At 38.7% G+C, this 18,201-nt stretch overlaps 1 protein-coding gene across 1 annotated transcript; it reads right to left on the bottom strand.

Annotated features, from left to right (window-relative positions):
* Positions 1-573: 573 nt before the first annotated feature.
* On the bottom strand, positions 574-18,201 carry mrps27 (mitochondrial ribosomal protein S27). The gene is made up of 11 exons (XM_079638819.1): positions 18,056-18,201; positions 17,215-17,292; positions 17,050-17,120; positions 16,530-16,588; positions 10,386-10,500; positions 9,222-9,300; positions 8,884-8,999; positions 6,542-6,644; positions 3,728-3,870; positions 2,533-2,664; positions 574-1,149 (listed from the first exon to the last, which is right to left on the bottom strand). The coding sequence occupies exons 1-11, from the start codon at positions 18,129-18,131 to the stop codon at positions 910-912; spliced, it is 1,212 nt and encodes a 403-aa protein (XP_079494945.1). The 5' UTR covers positions 18,132-18,201; the 3' UTR covers positions 574-909.

Raw genomic sequence — 18,201 nt, 5'->3', positions numbered from 1 at the left:
AAAACGGCATTGTTTTCATAAAAAATACAGTAAAATATTATTATAATGTAAATCATCAGTTCTCTATGTGAATATATAGTAAAGTGTAATTTATTCCTGTGATCAAAGCTGAATTTATCATCATTACTCCAGTCTTCAGTGTCACATGATCCTCCAGAAATCAGTGTAATATGATGATCAAGACACATTTATGATTATTATCAGTGTTCAAAATAGTTCATATCAAGTTAATTATGTGGAAACTGTGATAGCCTACATTAACATTCAAAAGTTTGGGATAAGTAATTTTGTTTGGGTAAAGTAAAATAAATTAATTAATATTTATTCACCAAGGACGCATTAAATTGATCAAAAGTGACAGTAAAGACATTTATTATGTTACAAAAGTTTCTGTTTCAAATAAACGCTTAACTTTTGAACTTTGAATCATCAAAGAATCCTGAAAAATTAAACGTATCACAGTTTCCACAGAAATATGAACATATAATAATCATAACTGTGTCTTGAGCATCAGATCATCATATTACACTGATTTCTGGAGGATCATGTGACACTGAAGACTGGAGTAATGATGATAAATTCAGCTTTGATCACAGGAATAAATTATAGAAAACTGATGATTTACATTATAATAATATATTTCACTTTTTTAAATGTATTTTTTCATCTGATTTAGTGAAGAGAAGACACTTCTTATAAAAACATAAATCTCCAGACGTTCAGTGTAAATCCTGTTATTTGAGAGCGTACAGTAAGCAAGGACAGACTAAATATGAGTATTTTCATCGTTTATTTATTCTGTTCAGATTTACAGGCCGTTGAAAAAGAATCCAAATAATATTAACACACAAATCTTTATCTCAATCCACCCGAGCAAAGACAATAAACACGAGGAACAATGGCCGTGGTTCAGTGGGCCGCCCCGAGCCGCTGTTTGCTCAGACGCTCCTCCTGGTTCCTCTCCTTCGTCTCTCTCTCTCTCTGGATGAGCTGGTGTCTCTCGGCCTCCCAGTCACGCACCGTCTGCCGGTACTGGGCCAGATCCGACTCCTCACAGCCCGCCAGCGTCTCCCGGGTCAGATCCGACACCAGCGAGTCCAGGCTCCTCGGGACCGTCTGGTTCTGAGCCAGGAGACGGTCCTTCAGCTCCTGACAGAACACGGGTTCACAGATTAATGCCACAAGATATTCGGCCCGGTTAACCCTTGACGGTTCTACAGATTATCACATCAGATTCTCCTGTGGTGTGGGTTGAGTTAAAGCTGCAGTGTGGGATTTATAGCGGCATCTAGTGGTCAGGTTGTGAATTGCACCCAACAGAAGTTACGGTGGCCGACAGGAAGTGATGTCATCGTCTGAGACAGCAGAGAGACAGTTGAGCAATGAGGTTTCTTTACACAGATTAATTAAGTCAGTATAACGATATGTTATTGCGAATATTACTGTTGATTATCGTGTCAAGTGTTTTATTCGCTGACTTTAGCGACTTTAAGTGTTTAAATGTTTCACATCATATTTAATAAATCAGGCTTTTATGGCTTATATTTTGAGAATATGGAGGAAAAACAGCTCAGTTTTATTCAGAGAAATACTTGTTATAATATTATATGCAATATTTATGATATTCTAATAGCTTTTAATGTGAATCAATGAGATCTTTGAGCAGATATGTACATAAAATGCATATAAATATCAATATCTGCCAATAATGTCTTAGTAAGATGATATTTAAATGCTTAGTTTTATAATCAAAGCTCTGTAGTTTTAAAACATAAGTCAATACAATAATGATTGACAGATGAACAAATAAACCTGATGATCATATTTGATACTCATGATTTGTCTTAAGAAATAAAGGATAATTAAGTAAAGCTGCTTCAGTCCAGCTGAAATATTACTAAAAATATCAAAGTTATACTTGTTTACCTGATAAAATCAGTGCAGATTTAAAGACTCGTGACGCTCGAGCTGAAGGAGAACGCTTGTACAATTACACTTTTACTCTTTTTAAAAGAGTGTAAATGATCAATCAGAGACAGAAGAGTGTACAGTATAAATGTGACCCTGGACCACAAAACCAGTCACATGGGTAATTTTTTTTTTTATTGAGATTTACACATAATCCGAAAGCTGAATAAATAATCTCTCCACTGATGTGTGGTTTGTTAGGATAGGACAATATTTGGTCGAGACACAACTATTGAAAATCTGGAATCTGAGCAGCAAAAAAAATGTAAACATTGAGAAAATCTCCTTTAAAGTTGTGCATTTATGTTCACGATTGTGCTGCACTCACTCACACAAATACATGTTTTATATATTTACGGTAGGACATTTACTAAATATCTTCATGGAACATAATATCCTCATGATTTTTGGCATAAAAGAAAAATGGATAATTTTGACCCATACAGTGTATAGTTGCTATTGCCACAGATATACCCGTGCGACTCCAGACTGGGTTAGGGTCACAGGGTCGCGTGTGTTCGGCGTCGCGCATGTGTTCAGGATATTTCATGAGGGGAAACTAACCTTGAAGCGCTGCATGTACTCTGGTAGCTTGAGTCTCTCGAGTGTGTCCTCCTCCTCCTCGGTGTCGTTCGCTGAGATCTGTCCATCGGGAATCACTGACAGATCCTGCAGGATCTTCTCCACACTCTCCAGCTGAACACACACAGATGCTCACACACTCAATAACACTCATTCAAAGGTTAAACTCATCATAAACTCTTGATAAAATAGAAATGTTCAGAATTTTAACCTTTTAATATACTTTTTATATCATGATTCCGGCTTAGTTTGTCAAAATGTTGATTTCAACTTCTCATAAACATAATAAATGTGAATTTTTTATGTGAAAATTGACATTAAAGTAAGATTTTAAATTTTTTATTTAAAAATATGACTTTTAAAGTCATAACGTTCGACACACATGTATGTCATAATTTTGATGTGTATGTGATATTTTTTTACTTTTTGTCATAAATTAGTTTTTGTCATAATCTTGAAAGTCAGAATTGTAACTTTTTATTTAAGAATATGACCTTTTAAGTCATATTGCAACTTGTATGCGTGTCATTTTTATGATTTACATTTAAGTCAGAATTTTAACTATGAATGTTGATTATTCTCCTCATATTCTCCATTGTTGCGGCTCCTCTCTTCCCAGTCTGTCAGTAACGCTCGGTTTACTTCCTGTCTCTATGAAGCCCCTCCTTCTGAAAAGCACACTGTGCTCTGATTGGCCGGGATCAGTGTGTTGTGATTGGTCGAGCGCTTCGAGCGTGTTTGGGAAATGTCCCGCCCCTAATTACCATAACCGCCAGTTTAACACACTACTAACTAACTCAACCAGGCCCCGCCCCTTTATTCTGCGGATTCATTATTATAATGAGGAATATTGACGTATTTGTTCCCAGAAGAAACTCGAGACTACAGTGGAGGCGTTTCAGGAGTTCAGAAACACTGACGCTGATATAGAAGAACTCAACAGCAACACTACACACTACACACACATGAACATGAGAAAAGCAGAACTGGTTACTTTGGTGAGTTCATCTAAAGCTTCTTCTCATCCTAATCGACTCCAGAAGAGAGTTTATGTTCCGCGATCTCAAGCGTTTACTTCAAAAAACATAATTCATGTGGATTCCCTTTAAACTGTTCCCTCGGGCCAGAGAGATCTGTGACATGGCGAGCCCAGTGAGATCCGGCTTCAGATACTCACCACTTCCTCAGATAACTGGACGTGTGTGAAGTGGCAGCACACAGAGCTGATGACAGCGAGAGCTCGAGCGAGATAACCCGAGGTCCAGATCAGGGGCATCTGATGGAACACCACGTGGATCCCTGCGGACAGCTCCACTTTACCTGCACAACAGCAGACATCACGATACTAGATCACATCTCAGTTTCAAAGCACTAGCCCTCTGGTGCTCCTCGCATGGCATCCCAAAAAAGATTTTTTTTTTCATTTTTATTTCAATGAAATGTGTCATATTTGAGTTCAATAGTGGTTTTTATTTAATATTTTGTTTAGGGGATTTTATGGTACTAATTAATTTATGGTGCCAATTTCTGAGCATTGACCTAAAAATTTAATTTCCAACTTAATCTTGAATGCTTTGGATCATGTGGCAGATTAAAAAGAATGGAAAAAGTTTAAAAAGTGAAAAATTGTGAAGTAAAAAAAAAAAAAAAAAACGCACATTTTATGGCCAAAAATGACCGAAAGATCATGAACTTGGCCTATATTACGGTATCATGATTTGTATTATTATATTATATAAGATTCTAAGTAAGTATGAGGCTTACACTGACTGTAAGAGACATGAACAAAACAAAATTACATCGTTAATCGCAATAATTTTTATTGAAAAAATTAATCAAAGTGAAGTGAGTTTGTGCTTAAAAACAAGAACAAATATCTGCCAATGGAGTCAGATCAATATTCTCTGTGACAGATTTTTTGTCTTGTTTTAAGAACAAACTCACAAAATATCAGGACAAAGCTCCAGATTTACTAATATCTTAAAGGGTTAGTTCACCCAAAAATGAAAATAATGTCATTAATGACTCACCCACATGTCGTTCTAAGCCCGTAAGACCTCCGTTCATCTTCGGGACACAGTTTAAGATATTTTAGATTTAGTCCGAGAGCTTTCTGTCCCTCCATTGAAGCTGTATATACAGTATACTGTCCATGTCCATAAAGGTAATATAAACATCATCACAGTAGTCCATGTGACATCAGTGGGTTAGTTAGAAGTTTTTGAAGCATCGAAAATACTTTTTGGTCCAAAAATAACACAAAATAAGACTTTATTCCGCATTGTATTCTCTCCCGGGTCTGTTGTGAATCTGCGTTCAGGACTCCGCAGTGACGCTGCTGACGTAAGACGCTGATGACGTGTCATCTGGTGCGCCCGAGCTTCGTTTACAGTCTGAGGGAGACGCACGCTATATTCAAGCTATTCTACATTGTTTGCGTGGATATAATTTTTTTAATGGAGTGTAAATGTGCATGTCGCGGATGAGACACTTTTACAGCGTGCGTTTCCCTCAGTCTATAAATGAAGCTCGGGCGCACCAGATAACACGTCATCAGCGTCTTACGCCATCAGCGTAACTGTGAAGGATTGACAACAGACCCGGGAGAGAATACAATGCTGAATAAAGTCTTATTTTGTGTTATTTTTGGACCAAAAAGTATTTTCGATGCTTCAAAAACTTCTAACTAACCCACTGATGTCACATGGACTACTGTGATGATGTTTTTATTACCTTATGGACATCGACAGTATACTGTATATACAGCTTCAATGGACGGACAGAAAGCTCTCGGACTAAATCTAAAATATCTTAAACTGTGTTCCGAAGATGAACGGAGGTCTTACGGGCTTAGAACGACATGAGGGTGAGTCATTAATGACATTATTTTCATTTTTGGGTGAACTAACCCTTTAAAGCAGGATCTGGTACTCTAAAAATAAAGTCATTATCTACTAGTGTAATTAAATAACTACTATTTACTCTCTAAAAAGCATTGCTCATTACTTTACACATGAAACGGCTCGTTTAAATCTTTAAAATAAATAATATAAAATTGCATTAATTATTCTTAATCTGACTGGTTACATTAAAAACTTAAATTTTAACATTAGACGCTAAATGTTGATGTTAAATCCAATATTGTTTTATAGAATTGGTCATTCTATGCAGTATTTAATGCAATTACATCAGAAGTGACTAATTAAATGATAGAAAAAATTAAAGTAATCACCCAATTTACTAAAAGCTATTAAATTAATTACTAAGTAATGCATGACAACATCCAGATGCACTCTTAGGAGTTCCCCTTTCAGACACAACGTTTATGCGAGTATTTAAATAAATCACATGACTGATGAGGTTTGCAGTACACTGCAAAAAATGCTTTTCTTACTTAGTATTTTTGTTTTGTTTCCAGTCCAAATATAAAAAAAATATTAAATCAAGAAGCATTTACTATACAGGTAAAATTACATAAGAAATTCTATTTTGTTTTTAAGATAAAAAGAAAGTAATTTAAGTAATTTTTGCTTAAAACAAGCAAAATTATCTGCCAATGGGGTAAGAAAAAAATCTTAATTCAAATGGAAACCAATAATTTTTTTCTTACCCCTTGTTTTCTGGGAAAATAAATCAAAATTAAGTGAGTTTTTGCTTTAAAAAAAAGAAAAATTATCTGCCAATGGGGGTCAGAAAAATAATCTTGTTTCCGTTTGAATTAACATTATTTTTCTGACCCCATTGGCAGATAATTTTGCTTGTTTTAAGCAACAACTCACTTAATTTTGATTTATTTCCCCAGAAAACAAGACTTAATATCTTATGGCATGTTAATACTTTGGTAAATGCATCTTGATGTAAGAATTTGTAGATATTTGGACTGGAAACGAGACAAAAACACTGAGTAAGAAAAGCATGTTTGTAATTGTTTACATGTTTGTGCAGTGAAGCTGTAGTTGTTAAACACACACACACACACACACACACACACCGATGAGAGCGAATCCCAGAATCTGTGCGCTGAAGCCGACAGAGTTTTCCTGCTTCAGTCCGGCCAACATCAGAGACGCTCCCATGATCCTCTCCTCCTGCCACTGGACAATCACACACAAGATCAGTCAACAGCACGTGATCATTCATGTTTCATAGAACTCAATGTTTGATGAGATATGGCATTAAAAAGAAGTGCCATTTTAATGTATTGCAATTAAAACTTTTTCGTCTATTTTGCCTTCTGCCATAAATATGACACGCAGACGCCTGAAGTCTTTCCCACACTGCAAACATGTTCTTCCTCAGCGTCTCGTATATCAATATTCATAAATCAAGAGACATTTTCTGGAGAAGAAGCAAAATCACTGAAGATATTAAGACTGAAAATGTATAAAAAAAATTAAGCGAGTTTGTGCTTAAAACAACAAATCTGTGTTATTTTAGTATCAATGAGATTTATTTTTATATTTATATTCAAGTTTATATTTTAATCTCAGTTATATTTGTAGTATTTTGGTGTGTTTTTGTCATTTTTTCCTATGTTTTAGTTTTTATTAAATAGTTTTTATTCATTTATCTCATTATTAATGTTTTTTAGTACATCAAGTTAAACTAAACAAAGATGGGAAATACAATTACCTGTAACCTTTTTATATATATATATATATAAAATTGTATTTAAGTTTCAAGCAACAAAAATTGAAAAAAAAAAAAATTATTTAAAGGGGTCATGACATGAGAAACCAAATTTGCCTTGATCTTTTGGTATATAAGAGGTCTTTGTACCATTAAAACGTCCTGCAAGTTTCATAGCTTAAGACGTCCTCCCCATTATAAACGAATCATTTATTTAATCAAGCTCTAAATACAGCTCGTTCTGGATCCATGGTAAGAAGTGACGTCACGGTACGAAGTGACGTACCAGCGTTTGCATATGACCGCCTCCAGCACAGGACAACTACGCTTAAAGCGCAAGACAACTACGCTCACTTCGTATCGTTGTCGCGCCCGCGCCCGCGCGCCTCACAAGTGTTCAGTCGCCGGACAGCGAGTGGGTCTGTGTACAGGGAAGTTACGATGCCGCAGATGTGCTGTTCCTGCTGTGGACAAACAACATCTGTGAATACGCTGCGAAAGATCCAGTCGTCAGGGAAAAATGGATGCACTTTATTTTTTGCGGACGTCTCAGTCACGGCAGTGTTAGTTTAAGCGTTTGTTCTGTACATTTGAAGGATGACAGTTTTGAGGAAAAATCCCAATATGAAGCTCAAAGATAAGTCCGTGCCGACTATTCTGGGCTCAACAACGACGACGCAAACTGTAAGTAATGTATTTAAAACTTTAAACTACTTTTTAAATACGCTGAATCCGCAAATGTTCTGACTGGGGGCGTTAATAATTGATGCATAGGCACTGACGTTAGCCAATCATAACAGTGGGCGTTAACACTGAACTCTTAAAGGGGAAACACCCCCAAAACAGACTGTGTGAATCAGAGGATGAGAAACAGGGAAAAGGTCATAAATCACTACATTTTAAAAGTTTTTTGTAAAAAAAACTATAGTAATACTATAATTACACCTAAGGGAACATAATAATACAATAAAAAAACTCATGTCATGACCCCTTTAAGTTTCAAGTCACAAAAATGCTTTTCATTTCAGTTATAATAATAATAACCCTGGAACAAATATCTGCAGAATCAGAAAAATCTACTTAATTCAAAGGGAAAATAAGATTATTTTTCTGAACCCACTAGAATTTTTCTTTTTCTTGTTTTAAGCACAAACTCACTTCATTTCAAATATCGTAATATCTTCAGTCATATGTGACCCTGGACCACAAAACCATAGGTACATTTTCTGAAATTGAGAGTTATACATCATCTGAAAGCTGAATAAATAATCTCTCCACTGATGTGTGGTGTGTTAGGATAGGACAATATTTGGTCGATACACAACTATTGAAAATCTGGAATCTGAGGAGCAAAAAAATGTAAACATTGAGAAAATCTCCTTTAAAGTTGTGCATTTATGTTCACGATTGTGCTGCATTCACTCACAAAAATACATGTTTTATATATTTACGGTAGGACATTTACTAAATATCTTCATGAACATGATCTTAATATCCTCATGATTTTTGGCATAAAAGAAAAATGGATAATTTTGACCCATACGATGTATAGTTGATATTGCCACAGAGATACCCGTGCGGCTCCAGACTGGGTTTTTAGATCCAGAGTCACGTTTTTCTTCACCAGTAACTCTTGATTTAAGAGTGTTTCGATATTTGTGCAGGAATGATATTTGTGTGAGGAAGAAGCTGATTTCTACTTACGCTGAGTTCAGGTTTGGTTGCCAGATATTTGCTGAGCGCGTAAAGCGAGAGTATCTGTGTGGAGCTTCGCTGGAACGACTCCTGAAGCATCACCTCCTCCACCACGGCACACGCTCCTGCATTACACAGACACACACACACACACACACACACACACATGAGCCGGAGTAATGACCTCACACACACTCATGAGCCGGAGTAATGACCTCACACACACTCATGAGCCGGAGTAATGACCTCACACACACTCATGAGCCGGAGTAATGACCTCACACACACTCATGAGCCGGAGTAATGACCTCACACACACTCATGTGGCAAACAGCAGCATTACTAACCCTTGAAGTCTGCGTCCTTTATAAAGGAGTCGATCAGGAGATTGAAGGTGAAGTCGTCAGGAAACATGCCGAACTGAACCTGCGCGACAGCAACACATGATCAGCTACACACACACGTTTAACACTCACAGGGCCCTACTTTAACCATCTGAGCACATGGTCTAAAGCTCACTTAGAGTGTGTGTCTGAATCCACTTCTGCTAGTTTAGCGACGGGACAAATGGTCGGCGCTCCCGGCGCTGGTCTAAAAGAGTCGTCTCTATCCTCTTAATGAGTAATGAGTGTGTTCAGGGCGTAACGTGAAATAAACCAATCAGAGCCTCATCTCACATTCCCTTTAAAAGCCAGTTGCGCCGCAGTGGATTCGCTATTTACACGAGGAATTAGCAAGCGGAAAAACTGAACGCTTCTCTAGCAATGAGACGGATCTGCTCGTGCGTGAGGTTAAAGCTGTGTGTGTGTGTGTGTTTGAGGTTAAAGCTGTGTGTGTGTGTGTGTGAGTGTTTGAGGTTAAAGCTGTGTGTGTGTGTGTGTGTGTGTGTGAGGTTAAAGCTGTGTGTGTATGTCTGTCTGTGTGTGTATGTGTGAGGTTAAAGCTGTGTGTGTGTGTGTGTGTGTGTCTGTGTGTGTGTGTCTGTGTGTGTGTGCGTGAGGTTAAAGCTGTGTGTGTGTGTGTGTGTACGAGAATACTTTTAGTGCGACTTTATTCAACTCTTGATGTTCTTCTGTGAGTTCCTCTGAGTGAGTTCTGTAGTGTAACAGCGCAGCGCTTCTGGGGTGTACGTCAGAACGGAGGCTCACTATTGGCTGACGCTGGTCATGTGTATGATGCTGGCCAATCGTGAGCCTCCGTTCTGACGTACACCCCAGAAGCGCTGCGCTGTTACACTACAGAACTCACTCAGAGACACACACAGAAGAACATCAAGAGTTTAATAAAGTCGCACTAAAAGTATTCTGGCCGCTTGATAAACTGAAGGTTGAGCCGCTGACGTCACTCGGACTATTTTGAATTACAACTTCATTTGTGTCCCGAAGATGAAGGAGAGTCTGACGGGAACAACATGAGGGAGACTCATTACTGACAGAGTTCACATGTTTGGCTGAACTAACTCTTTAAACACTCGCTGGTGAAGTGCAAGCATGCGTGGACTTCTCACACACCTTGTTCTTCAGTGTGTACAGCGCTTTATCTCGGGCTCCGTGTTTCAGACACTGCCGGAACCAGCTGTGAACGCTCCAGTCCCGCAGGTACCAGCAGTTCGGACTGTGACGAAACCTGAGGAACACACACACACACTTCAACTGATCCAACAGCAACACACACTTCAACTGATCCAACAGCAACACACACTTCAACTGATCCAACAGCAACACACACTTCAACTGATCCAACAGCAACACACACTTCAACTGATCCAACAGTAACACACACTTCAACTGATCCAACAGGAACACACACTTCAACTGATCCAACAGGAACACACACTTCAACTGATCCAACAGTAACACACACTTCAACTGATCCAACAGCAACACACACTTCAACTGATCCAACAGCAACACACACTTCAACTGATCCAACAGTAACACACACTTCAACTGATCCAACAGGAACACACACTTCAACTGATCCAACAGGAACACACACTTCAACTGATCCAACAGTAACACACACTTCAACTGATCCAACAGCAACACACACTTCAACTGATCCAACAGCAACACACACTTCAACTGATCCAACAGGAACACACACTTCAACTGATCCAACAGCAACACACACTTCAACTGATCCAACAGGAACACACACTTCAACTGATCCAACAGCAACACACACTTCAACTGATCCAACAGCAACACACACTTCAACTGATCCAACAGCAACACACACTTCAACTGATCCAACAGTAACACACACTTCAACTGATCCAACAGCAACACACACTTCAACTGATCCAACAGCAACACACACTTCAACTGATCCAACAGCAACACACACTTCAACTGATCCAACAGCAACACACACTTCAACTGATCCAACAGCAACACACACTTCAACTGATCCAACAGTAACACACACTTCAACTGATCCAACAGGAACACACACTTCAACTGATCCAACAGGAACACACACTTCAACTGATCCAACAGTAACACACACTTCAACTGATCCAACAGCAACACACACTTCAACTGATCCAACAGCAACACACACTTCAACTGATCCAACAGTAACACACACTTCAACTGATCCAACAGGAACACACACTTCAACTGATCCAACAGGAACACACACTTCAACTGATCCAACAGTAACACACACTTCAACTGATCCAACAGCAACACACACTTCAACTGATCCAACAGCAACACACACTTCAACTGATCCAACAGGAACACACACTTCAACTGATCCAACAGCAACACACACTTCAACTGATCCAACAGGAACACACACTTCAACTGATCCAACAGCAACACACACTTCAACTGATCCAACAGCAACACACACTTCAACTGATCCAACAGCAACACACACTTCAACTGATCCAACAGTAACACACACTTCAACTGATCCAACAGCAACACACACTTCAACTGATCCAACAGCAACACACACTTCAACTGATCCAACAGCAACACACACTTCAACTGATCCAACAGCAACACACACTTCAACTGATCCAACAGTAACACACACTTCAACTGATCCAACAGCAACACACACTTCAACTGATCCAACAGTAACACACACTTCAACTGATCCAACAGGAACACACACTTCAACTGATCCAACAGGAACACACACTTCAACTGATCCAACAGTAACACACACTTCAACTGATCCAACAGTAACACACACTTCAACTGATCCAACAGTAACACACACTTCAACTGATCCAACAGTAACACACACTTCAACTGATCCAACAGGAACACACACTTCAACTGATCCAACAGGAACACACACTTCAACTGATCCAACAGGAACACACACTTCAACTGATCCAACAGTAACACACACTTCAACTGATCCAACAGGAACACACACTTCAACTGATCCAACAGTAACACACACTTCAACTGATCCAACAGGAACACACACTTCAACTGATCCAACAGGAACACACACTTCAACTGATCCAACAGGAACACACACTTCAACTGATCCAACAGTAACACACACTTCAACTGATCCAAAAGGAACACACACTTCAACTGATCCAACAGGAACACACACTTCAACTGATCCAACAGTAACACACACTTCAACTGATCCAACAGTAACACACACTTCAACTGATCCAACAGGAACACACACTTCAACTGATCCAACAGTAACACACACTTCAACTGATCCAACAGGAACACACACTTCAACTGATCCAACAGTAACACACACTTCAACTGATCCAACAGTAACACACACTTCAACTGATCCAACAGGAACACACACTTCAACTGATCCAACAGTAACACACACTTCAACTGATCCAACAGTAACACACACTTCAACTGATCCAACAGTAACACACACTTCAACTGATCCAACAGGAACACACACTTCAACTGATCCAACAGCAACACACACTTCAACTGATCCAACAGTAACACACACTTCAACTGATCCAACAGGAACACACACTTCAACTGATCCAACAGTAACACACACTTCAACTGATCCAACAGGAACACACACTTCAACTGATCCAACAGTAACACACACTTCAACTGATCCAACAGTAACACACACTTCAACTGATCCAACAGGAACACACACTTCAACTGATCCAACAGGAACACACACTTCAACTGATCCAACAGGAACACACACTTCAACTGATCCAACAGGAACACACACTTCAACTGATCCAACAGGAACACACACTTCAACTGATCCAACAGGAACACACACTTCAACTGATCCAACAGGAACACACACTTCAACTGATCCAACAGGAACACACACTTCAACTGATCCAACAGGAACACACACTTCAACTGATCCAACAGTAACACACACTTCAACTGATCCAACAGGAACACACACTTCAACTGATCCAACAGGAACACACACTTCAACTGATCCAACAGTAACACACACTTCAACTGATCCAACAGGAACACACACTTCAACTGATCCAACAGTAACACACACTTCAACTGATCCAACAGGAACACACACTTCAACTGATCCAACAGGAACACACACTTCAACTGATCCAACAGCAACACACACTTCAACTGATCCAACAGGAACACACACTTCAACTGATCCAACAGTAACACACACTTCAACTGATCCAACAGGAACACACACTTCAACTGATCCAACAGGAACACACACTTCAACTGATCCAACAGTAACACACACTTCAACTGATCCAACAGGAACACACACTTCAACTGATCCAACAGGAACACACACTTCAACTGATCCAACAGGAACACACACTTCAACTGATCCAACAGGAACACACACTTCAACTGATCCAACAGGAACACACACTTCAACTGATCCAACAGGAACACACACTTCAACTGATCCAACAGTAACACACACTTCAACTGATCCAACAGGAACACACACTTCAACTGATCCAACAGTAACACACACTTCAACTGATCCAACAGTAACACACACTTCAACTGATCCAACAGTAACACACACTTCAACTGATCCAACAGGAACACACACTTCAACTGATCCAACAGTAACACACACTTCAACTGATCCAACAGGAACACACACTTCAACTGATCCAACAGTAACACACACTTCAACTGATCCAACAGGAACACACACTTCAACTGATCCAACAGGAACACACACTTCAACTGATCCAACAGGAACACACACTTCAACTGATCCAACAGTAACACACACTTCAACTGATCCAACAGGAACACACACTTCAACTGATCCAACAGGAACACACACTTCAACTGATCCAACAGGAACACACACTTCAACTGATCCAACAGGAACACACACTTCAACTGATCCAACAGGAACACACACTTCAACTGATCCAACAGTAACACACACTTCAACTGATCCAACAGTAACACACACTTCAACTGATCCAACAGGAACACACACTTCAACTGATCCAACAGGAACACACACTTCAACTGATCCAACAGGAACACACACTTCAACTGATCCAACAGGAACACACACTTCAACTGATCCAACAGGAACACACACTTCAACTGATCCAACAGCAACACACACTTCAACTGATCCAACAGGAACACACACTTCAACTGATCCAACAGGAACACACACTTCAACTGATCCAACAGGAACACACACTTCAACTGATCCAACAGGAACACACACTTCAACTGATCCAACAGTAACACACACTTCAACTGATCCAACAGGAACACACACTTCAACTGATCCAACAGTAACACACACTTCAACTGATCCAACAGGAACACACACTTCAACTGATCCAACAGTAACACACACTTCAACTGATCCAACAGTAACACACACTTCAACTGATCCAACAGCAACACACACTTCAACTGATCCAACAGGAACACACACTTCAACTGATCCAACAGTAACACACACTTCAACTGATCCAACAGCAACACACACTTCAACTGATCCAACAGGAACACACACTTCAACTGATCCAACAGGAACACACACTTCAACTGATCCAACAGGAACACACACTTCAACTGATCCAACAGGAACACACACTTCAACTGATCCAACAGTAACACACACTTCAACTGATCCAACAGCAACACACACTTCAACTGATCCAACAGTAACACACACTTCAACTGATCCAACAGGAACACACACTTCAACTGATCCAACAGGAACACACACTTCAACTGATCCAACAGGAACACACACTTCAACTGATCCAACAGGAACACACACTTCAACTGATCCAACAGCAACACACACTTCAACTGATCCAACAGGAACACACACTTCAACTGATCCAACAGGAACACACACTTCAACTGATCCAACAGGAACACACACTTCAACTGATCCAACAGGAACACACACTTCAACTGATCCAACAGTAACACACACTTCAACTGATCCAACAGTAACACACACTTCAACTGATCCAACAGGAACACACACTTCAACTGATCCAACAGTAACACACACTTCAACTGATCCAACAGGAACACACACTTCAACTGATCCAACAGTAACACACACTTCAACTGATCCAACAGCAACACACACTTCAACTGATCCAACAGCAACACACACTTCAACTGATCCAACAGTAACACACACTTCAACTGATCCAACAGCAACACACACACAGGGAAACTGATTCCACTTTGAAACTGTTATTGATCAATCTTCTGATCATTGATATTCGATCCAATCGCAATAACTGTGCAGTTTAAAATCACATTTTGCAAGAAAATATAAAAAAAATACTGTTGTAAACAAAGATCGTGCTTCATGGGTTGTGGGTTTAATCACTGCATTATATTATATTATATTTAATTTTCAAAGCTTTAGCCCTCTGGTGCTCCTCGCATGGCATCTCCAAAATTGCAGAAATATCTTTTCATTTCAATGAAATGTTTCATATTTAATTTATTTTTTTGTTACTAATTAATTTATGATTCTTGAATGCTTTGGATCACAGACTCAAGTTTTGGCTCTTATTAAAGACGACACTTTATTATTATTATTGCTGAACTGGAGACAGTTTAAAACGTGAAAAATACCTCTGTTATAAAAAATGCACCAAAATATATATATATTTTTATTTTAACATTTTTTTTTTTATCTTGTCCGTGATTTTTAGTGTGTTCACAGCAAGTGCCAAAACCTTTACCAAGATTCGTACCATTCTGATAAAATAAAAAATTCTAAAATGACAAAACGTTAAATTTTATGGTAAAAAATTACCGAAAAGCACCAGAAGAGTTTAAGATCATCATCTTGGCCTATTTTATTATAATTTGTATTATTATATTATATATGATTCCAAGTGAGTATCAGGCGTGCACTGCAAGAGACTGCAAAATTAAATTGTTAATCAAAATAATTTGTATGCAAATTAATCGTCATGACATGAGAAACTAGTATTGAATTAAAATGAAATAGTTAAAAATGTTAAAAAAAATAAAAAATTTAATTAAAGACAGAAATAGTATTTTCATGTAAAACATACTCCAATTATATTGATATTTTATATATTTTTTTACAGTGCAGTGTTGAGCAAACAGTAACATTTATATAAAATGTATATTATTATAGTAATATTTAAAGATTTAAATAGCAATACTTACTTATATAGGTAATATTCCGCTTTATCAACTTCTTCTCTTGATGATAACGTGTCTATGAACTAAACAAGACGTGCACATGTTAAAACATTTACTTCATTTTACATTTTATGTTCAAATAAGTCACGAATTCACACGAAAAATGCAGTTTGATTATTCTATTGCATATTCTAAAATATTGTAAACCATAAGCAAATTCCTCCAAACATTTACATGGCATATTTGAGATACTATGATTTTTATTCTTGTTTATGTGATTTATGTATTACGCTTTATTTCACAGTGTGTGTTACATAAGTTACTGTAGTCGTAATAACAGTAAATCATGCATAATTACAGTTAATTAACATTACTCAATCATTACACTGTAAGAAGGACACCTTAACATAAAGTGTAACCATTTGTTTGTGTGTGTTTGGTCTCGTTAAGAACATTATTGAGAACTTCACATGCAAACACACACAGAAGTGACGTGTGGAAAATATATAGAGTAAAATATGTATTAATACTCCGTCTCTCTCACCCTGCCGATGACCAGCGAGCTGACGGGGAACTTCCTCTCATACGTCCTGTCCATCAGAGAGGCCAGCTGTCCTGCAGAACACACCAACACACACATCATCACGTTTACAGCGTGTGTACAGCGTGTGTACAGCGGTTCTCCTTGCTGATTGGCTGAGAGTCTCACCGAGGTCCTGCGGGTCCTTCTGTCTCTGCTCCCATAATGCCGTGTCGGTGTACGCCGCTGACAGCAAGCGTCTCCTGGCTGAAACCCACACAAGCTTTAATGTGTTCATCAGAATATGATTCTCAGCTGATCGTGGCCTACGATATTTGCCGTTTTTAAAACACCGATACGTTTTCCTGTTTGGCCGATGTGTGGGACTTTTATTTTGCTTTTATTTTGACGGTGCGCCGGACAATTTATTATGATTGACGTTGAGAACTTTAAATTAAAAAGTCAGAAGCTTCCCTTCAGAAGGCCTTTATTGATGGTGAATAAATTATGGGCTAATTAACATTTTTGGGTGATCTAACCCTTTAAATCTGTCTTGAAAACAATATAATAGAGAGATATCAGTACCTGATATATATCCAAATGAATCGAAATTGAACTCGAATCTAACTAAGAGCTTGTGAATCAGAATCATATAATGTAATCAATAATATAAATTAAGTCACTCACTACAAACATATGGAAAATATGATTATTATAAAGCCAGTGTGCTACAGAATTGTCAGATTACACACACACACACACACACACACACACACACACACACACACACACACACACACACACACACACACACACACACACACACACACACACACACAATCATTATCACTCAAAACCCGACTTGTATACAAACATTTAACTTACACGTGATCTTGTGTCATTAGCGTTCACCTCTCATTCACATCTCTCTAGGCGTCTATCTTAAAGATTAAAGCACATACTTCTATACTTATCTCTGTCAGACGTAAGCATGACAGTTTAATTATCATCCATTAATAGTGACACTCACCGATTAATCTGTAATTGACACATTTGGAAAAGGTTTGCACGGGAAACTGACAGCGCTGCAGGATGGAGGCCGCCATCTTCAGACTGAACCATTCGTGACGAGCGAGGGGGATCACAGAGAGTCACTGCGCATGCGTCTGCGTGGGT

The sequence above is a fragment of the Phoxinus phoxinus genome (assembly GCF_949152265.1).
Source record: "Phoxinus phoxinus genome assembly, chromosome: 15".
NCBI lineage: Eukaryota > Metazoa > Chordata > Actinopteri > Cypriniformes > Leuciscidae > Phoxinus > Phoxinus phoxinus.
The sequence above is the reverse complement of the archived record's forward strand: the minus strand, read 5'-3'. Positions and strand labels throughout refer to the sequence as shown.